This window comes from Anabas testudineus, chromosome 22 (genome assembly GCF_900324465.2).
Source record: "Anabas testudineus chromosome 22, fAnaTes1.2, whole genome shotgun sequence".
NCBI lineage: Eukaryota > Metazoa > Chordata > Actinopteri > Anabantiformes > Anabantidae > Anabas > Anabas testudineus.
This window is the reverse complement of record NC_046630.1, coordinates 11,328,673-11,336,037: the sequence shown is the minus strand read 5'-3', so window position 1 is coordinate 11,336,037 and position 7,365 is coordinate 11,328,673. Positions and strand designations below refer to the sequence as shown.

The 7,365-nt window shown below is 42.3% G+C and overlaps 1 protein-coding gene across 1 annotated transcript; it reads left to right on the top strand.

Annotated features, from left to right (window-relative positions):
• The first annotated feature begins 3,884 nt into the window (after window positions 1-3,884).
• six6a (SIX homeobox 6a) lies at window positions 3,885-6,702 on the top strand. The gene is made up of 2 exons (XM_026339161.1): window positions 3,885-4,934; window positions 6,078-6,702. The coding sequence occupies exons 1-2, from the start codon at window positions 4,363-4,365 to the stop codon at window positions 6,241-6,243; spliced, it is 738 nt and encodes a 245-aa protein (XP_026194946.1). The 5' UTR covers window positions 3,885-4,362; the 3' UTR covers window positions 6,244-6,702.
• Window positions 6,703-7,365: the final 663 nt, after the last annotated feature.

The window sequence follows — 7,365 nt, the reverse complement described above, 5'->3', positions numbered from 1 at the left end:
CAGATTAAACGCAGCGTCGAGAGCTAGTGCTGCCCTGAGGGCAAATGAGTCTGAGAGAGCAGCTCTGAGAGAGCTTTAGCTTAACCCTCCTGTCACAAGGCAACGTATGAGCGAAGTGACTTCTCTTTAAGTCTGCTGCATGAGCCTGGTCTTTAGATACATCAGGGTTCATCGAGAGGTTATGCGTAGTGTTACTGACATGATATCTTAATTGGAAAGTTAATCCTGTGCCGGGACAGCTGACTCTAAGTTAAAGCAGTCTGTCGTGCAGAGAGAAGTCGACAAAGCGGTGAAGTCATGAAGGCTGCCTGTGAACGTACATAGTGAAGTTGCACCCTCCATCTTTTCCAAGTGGAAGTCTCTACCCTCCCCAGGCACCTAACAGCATATATTAGCATTGTGTGGGACTGTTTTATATCACTGCCTGTCGTCACTTGGTGCTGTTTAAGTGCTTTAAACGGGCTCAGTGCCTCAAGATCAGTTTATATTTAACATATTATGTGTGTTATATGATGTGTTTCAGATTCAGGCAGTTATCAGTTATAGTTAATGCAAATTTGGTTTGCTTGTATGCATGTTTGCATACATGCAGGCTGCTGAATATGAAAAAGAGCAGTGATGTGCATGGGGGAGGGCGGATGGAGAGAGAAAGGTACTGTAGGTCTGTATGGGATAGTGGCAGGATGGCTGTTGGTGACAGGCTCTTGTAGTGTCTCGTCTGCTCCAGTGATCCTAGGGAATCTGGGTCATTTCCACCCTGTTCACATGTAACTATTCCCCACTCCTTCCCTCCCTCTGCCCAGGGCAAGCTACAACCCAGCCTCATGCTAATGATGACACAAAGTAAATGTACTTGTATCTTATTGGAAATTGGGAGGTGGTCTGCAGCAGGGTGCACCACATGTCTGTGTCTGTATCATCTCTCACTTCACTAGTAGTTTACTGCTGTTTGTCAGAGCTGTGCTGAGCCTTCAGAAACAAACACTTATCAGGCTCCCTCACTGAATAATCTCAAACTGTTTAATGCAGTGGAAATGCTCTGTAGTAGTTGATGTAACAACCACTGCAGCTGTGTAAGCTGCTGGTTGTATCTGTAAAGTGCTACAGAGCCTTCAGTGTGCTTCATAAAATACCCTGCATCTACATAATGATGAACATACTGTAGTTTGGATGCTACTTTAATTTGAAAGCTAAATATTACTTTTTAGACTTAAAGTAAGATCTCAAATAAAAGATATTATTTAGTTTCTATGCTGGGGCTTTAGATCATATGTGATGATCCCCAACAGCAAATTGAGTTATGAAACTGAATAATATTGTCAGGTGTTGTTGTGATTTTGTCCTCTCCCTGTATCTCAACTCTCTGGGCTTTAGTCTTGTCCATCTAATCTCCAGAAGTCCGAGATTTTATTAGGAGAGTATGGTTACACTTTCAGTTGACCTACATAAAATAAAAGAGAGGATCTTTGTGGAAAATGCAAAAAAAAAAACGAATGAAATACAGGAACCTGCAAATGCGTCAGAGCCACGTTGGATGACACACTGGATGCAAAGATGACAGAGTGATCTATGAAACGAATGGACAAAAGAAAGAGAAAATAGATGTGTCTGAATGAGATCCACTGTGTTGCCGTGCAGAACTGCGGAGATATTGGTGTCAGGAGGCCTACTATCTCCTGACACAGTGACATGGGCCTGGACTCACTGGTCTACAGTGGAGGTTAAACCACTTGGAGTCTGATTATATTTAATATGACATTTGCTTTTTTACACAAAAGGTAAAATGATAGGTTTGTGAAACAAAATATGAGGAAACAGCAATTAAAAAATCTAACGAGAATCAAAACTGCACATTTGCGAGGTTTTCCACAGGATTAATGCGCGGAGGATGAGGCCACGTGTTTAATATATCAGTAATAATAAAATATGAATTGACGACGGAGGAAAACAAAAACGTGTCCAGTCCTTTTTTTTTTATGTTATAAATGTTTAAACAGCGCCTGTGAGCTAGACGTGTTACTTACAGAGCACAGTCTACAATTGTTATATCCATCCCTCCGTTTAAAGGATCCAAAACCTGCCTATAATTTATTGATGCCCGCCTCCTTAAAAAAAAGTATTGCAGGCTTTGTAAATTTAGGTTTGGACGAGCATCCTGCGGGGATGAAATATTTACAGGCAGCTAAATATTTCAAACCAGCACCTTGTCAGTCGCACTCACAATTTACTTCCACTGCTGCATCAGGAGGTCTTCTCCCTTATTTACCAATATTTACCCGTAGGTGGAATAATATGGGTGAATGACTTATAGACAGGGTCTTAATCTGTTCATTGCTCCTTCACTTGGCCTCTCAATTTGTTATACATTGGCACTTTTCATAAAAACAATGCGGCCTATTTGTTTGTGTAATCAGGCCAATTTCTAATAAGCGAAACAAAAACGCGCCATCAATATGAGTTGATGACACGCAATAAAAAACGCCTGATTATTATTTTTATTTTATTTTTTTTTCTCGGTTTGAAATGATGATGAGGTCTCCAGTAAAGCAGCAGGAGAATGAACAGCTTCCTGTGCAGAAGGCATTTCATAACCCCGCATCAAGAATCTATAATTCATGCAAAAAGAGCCCGAAGGGGATTCAGCTCGAGTGTGCAGTGTGTGTGTGCGTACATGATGGAGAGAGAGAGAGAGTAGAGAGAGAGAGAGAGAGAGAGAGAGAGAGAGAGAGAGAGAGAGAGAGAGTATCTGTGAAAATAATATCAGGCTTTTCCGTCAGAATGAACTTTACTACTGTATCCAGCCATGAAATAATCTGACCCGACACTTCAAACCATCTGCGCTATCTATCCGCCCTCTTATTTACTAAATCAGCCTGTGCACAAAACGGAGTGTGTCTGATACTAAAGCCGAGGAGCCTGGCAGGGTCGTGATAATCCTATATACACTAGTGTAACGTTTGTCCCCTGCTATGTTTTACAGCTTTCACATCCCAGAAGCAGCTTTCTGATGCAAACACCATACTGTAAATGTAAACTGCTGCATGAGCTTCATACTGCGGGGCTCACCATCACACACACACACACTCACACACACACACACACACACACACACACACTGTCAGTGTAACAGAAATTAGCCTGCGTTTTCGAAAAGAGCATTTATTCACGTCCCACACAAAAGCGCATGCATCATCATAAGTCTGGCTCTAATATAATTTATTATGATTAATAAATAAAGATTTATTAAGGTTAGAAAAATACGTGAAGCCTTGACTAACTCTGTTCAAGGTTTCGAATACGCAGTCTTTTTTAAATTAAAGACCACATACCCCTTTTTTTAAGTTATTTCATTTTGCTTAGGTTATATAAGAATATTAAACTTGCAAAACGAATATAACAATGAATTAGGCCAATCTTATTTTTTTTAGATGAAGGCATACATTCAGATAGTATGGGCTTATGATATAGTAATATTATAAGAGCATTATGCTGCAGCATAGATTAAAAATATAGCCTATGTGAGGTCACTATCAAAATCAAAATGTATAAAGCCAGGCTAAACACAGTAGACATTCCTACTGTGTACATATAGTCTAATATCTAATGTTTTCCACTGACCTCAGGGCAGGACATGTAGCCTATACTCAGCGGGGATGTGTCATTTTGCTGTGCAAAGCCTATTTCAAGAGGGAAGGGAGACTGAGCTGAGCGTGTTTTGCTGCTTGGGCACTTCACCACACGGACTGAAGAGTCTTTCTTTAACGCCGCACAAAGGCGCAGGCTGTTTGCAAAGCGCGGCGGGGCTGCTAAACATTTGAAGACGCGAAGCAAAAAGGTCAAAATGTTTATATTATTTTTGAAAAGGGAGGCGCTGAGATCTCTTTTCCGCCTGATTGGCCGAACTTGACAGTGATTGACGTGCATCCATGGCAACCGTGCAGCCAATCTGCCAAGTCCAATAGGAAATCATCGGAGGGGGTTTGACTGTCTTTTTCTCCCTCCTTAAAAAATACATCTCGGCTCCGGCTTTAATTCTTTCCTACTTTGAATCCCACACTATCTTGAAAAATACTTCGCGGCTCCGGCTTTAATTGTCTTGTACCTTCAACCCTTTGCCTGCCAAGTTTCCAAGCCCGAGGATGCGGTAGCCGGCCCCCACGCAGCATCGTTTCATCTGCGGGGCGTTGAGCGTTTGTTTTTTCACGGCTGGTCAGACTGTTGGTTCGGTAACTTTGGGATTGCCTTGTTTCTTTGGGTGTCTTGGATTGCGTTGGCGCACGGGAAGAACCGGAGGACTCGACGCGGAGGAGATTAAAGAGAAAGGAGAAAGGAGGGGGAGAGGGAAACACAGGAGAAGCCTCCATGTTTCAACTGCCCATCTTGAATTTCAGCCCCCAGCAGGTCGCCGGGGTCTGCGAGACTCTGGAGGAGAGCGGGGACGTCGAGCGCCTCGGCCGCTTCCTCTGGTCGCTGCCCGTCGCGCCAGCGGCCTGTGAGGTCCTCAACAAGAACGAGTCGGTGCTGAGGGCCCGGGCTGTCGTCGCCTTCCACACGGGCAATTTCCGTGAACTCTACCACATCCTGGAGAACCACAAGTTCACCAAAGAATCGCACACGAAGCTGCAGGCGCTGTGGCTCGAAGCGCACTATCAGGAGGCGGAGAAGCTGCGGGGACGCCCGCTGGGGCCGGTGGACAAATACAGGGTGCGGAAGAAGTTCCCCCTTCCCAGAACCATTTGGGATGGAGAGCAGAAAACCCACTGCTTCAAGGAGAGAACCCGGCACTTGTTAAGAGAATGGTATTTGCAGGATCCCTACCCGAATCCCAGTAAAAAGAGGGAGCTTGCACAGGCTACTGGACTTACACCCACACAAGTAGGAAACTGGTTTAAAAACCGCAGACAAAGAGACAGAGCAGCAGCTGCTAAGAACAGGTGAGCGACATGCACCTCTCCTCTTTCATGGCTTCTGTTCATCATACCTGCAACTGTAAACACATGGTTTGCTCGTGGTAGACGAGAAAAAACAGGCTGTACCCCGATTGAGCCTTTTTCATCGTGTGATTTAATACAGAGCCGGTGCAAAATAGCAAAACAAGCAGTAACACACGCTGGTTGGAGCCGTTCATTCATCATTTCTCTGGATATTAGAATAAAAGTCAACCTGTGAGCCCCGAATCAGGGGCCGTTTGCTTGTGCAATAAATGCTGCTCATAATATCTTTAATGAAATTTAATTTGAAGTCTGTTGACATGCAAATATTGATATAAAAAATACCAAAATAAGAGCTCTGGATAAATGGCTCTATTTGTAATTGTTGTGATTGAGATTAACCCAAAACTAAACAATTCACAACATGGAAGAAAACCTTCCGCTCACATGTTATTTTGTGATTATTTGATTGTTCCTTGCACCCCAGTGCGTCTCTGGCTCTGTAATAATACGATGTAAAATGAATTTTAAAGGATAATTTGTAGAAATCGGCAGTTGCAGTTGCAGCCAGTCTCTTTCAAAGGCCTGTTGCAGCGTGAGTCGAGGTCACACTGCTGTGTTGGTTTAATAAAGCTAAAATAGCCTTTACTTTTCTAGGTAGGCCTACTTGTAGTGAAGCTGCACTAGTGAGATCTTCGTATTTGTAATTCTCACATTGGTGTAATATTATTATTATTAAATAAATACACAGCAAACATGCAGTGCACAGTTTTTTATTATTAGTATTATTATTATATTTTATAACGCATGCTATGATAAAAGTAAAAAAGAATAACATCATGGGTTGAATGTCACTTCGATTTATTTCAGGAATTTTATAGACATTTAATATTTTACAAAAAAAAACCCAAAACCTCAGAAAAACAATTTAGCAAAATAAAATGACCGTCAGTTCAAGAATGTCCTTGGAAGAAGCTGTTTTGTAACTGGATGATTTCTATTGAATTGTGTTTTGAAACTGTTGTCACAAAAATAATAATAATAATAAAAATAAAAAAGTATTTGTGTTTTTTCTGAAAACACTAAACATCCTGCACAGAAGCTGTTCTCATGTCCTGATGTCCCGTCCCTCTGTGTCCTCTCCAGGCTCCAGCAGCAGGTCCTGTCCGGCGGCTCGGTTCGCTCCTTGGCGGACGAGGACGGCACCGTGGACCGCCTGGGGAACTCGTCCAGCCCGGAGGCGAGTCTATCCAGCAAAGCAGCCGCCTCGGCCATCTCCATCACCTCCAGCGACAGTGAATGTGACATCTGACGGGCAGATCGAGGATGTTGATGTATTAAAGGTGGATACGAGTGAAAGACAATCTAATAAAAAAACAAGTCATAGTGCCTGCATTGAGTTAAACAACAACAACAACAACAACAACAACAACAACACACATACACTGATATTTGACGGCTGCCAAAACATGAGGGGGATCTGTGATCTGCGGCGGACTGCACGTCCTTATCCTTTTAGGCCTATACTTTCGTTTGCGTCTTACCCACGTGTGGATAACAGAACTTAATACGGACGACACAGATTTCACGGACTAATAAACCAACGCCCCGAGATGACACATAAAAAGAAGAAAAACAAAACAAAATAAAAAAGGAAAAAGGGATGAAGGCATCCGAGCGCCTAACCTGCTGTTCTCTGTGGGTATTTCATGTTGAAAAAGAACTGTGATATTTTTACTTTACTTTCAAAGTTTTATAAATAATGTTTATTTGCCTATTTAAAAACGATCTGCTCTGTCTCTTCGAATTTCATATTCATTTGCTTGGTGTTTTTAATACTTACCTTGTACACAGGTGAACCTGTTGAGCATGCGCGCTTTAGTGAAAAATGTGTTTCAGTAAAAGAAAAAAAAAAAGGTAAAGATAACTTAATAAAATAATTGTTGATCAAGAGAGTTTATAGTTTAGTCTTATTTTTCTTTGATTGTCATATGGAAAACGTCACAAACTGCTGAATAAAATTGGAAAATATCAATATTTATTGTTCTATAAAATCCTCCTGGCTGTTACCACGAGGAGAAAACTTTTTTTTTTTTTTTTTGTTTTGTTTTTTTTTGTGGTTATAACGCCGCAGTGCTGTTTCCCCCTGACACGTTTCAGAGCGATGCCTAATTGGCCAACATGCTTTGCGTCCTGTAATGCAGGGTGACAGCGAGAGGTCACGGAGAGGCCGGCTCACTAACCCAGATGATCTGCGAGAGAGATCGTAGAGATCAAAACACAGCAGACTGTGGAAGTGGGCTTTTTCTGGACAATGCAGAGACAGGCTTCCTAAATCGTGCAAGTGTCCATTTTCCCAAGACGCAGAGGCTCTAATTTAGTAATCAGGCCATGCACGGTGCAAATGCATTATTTAAATGAACATAAAAGGGCC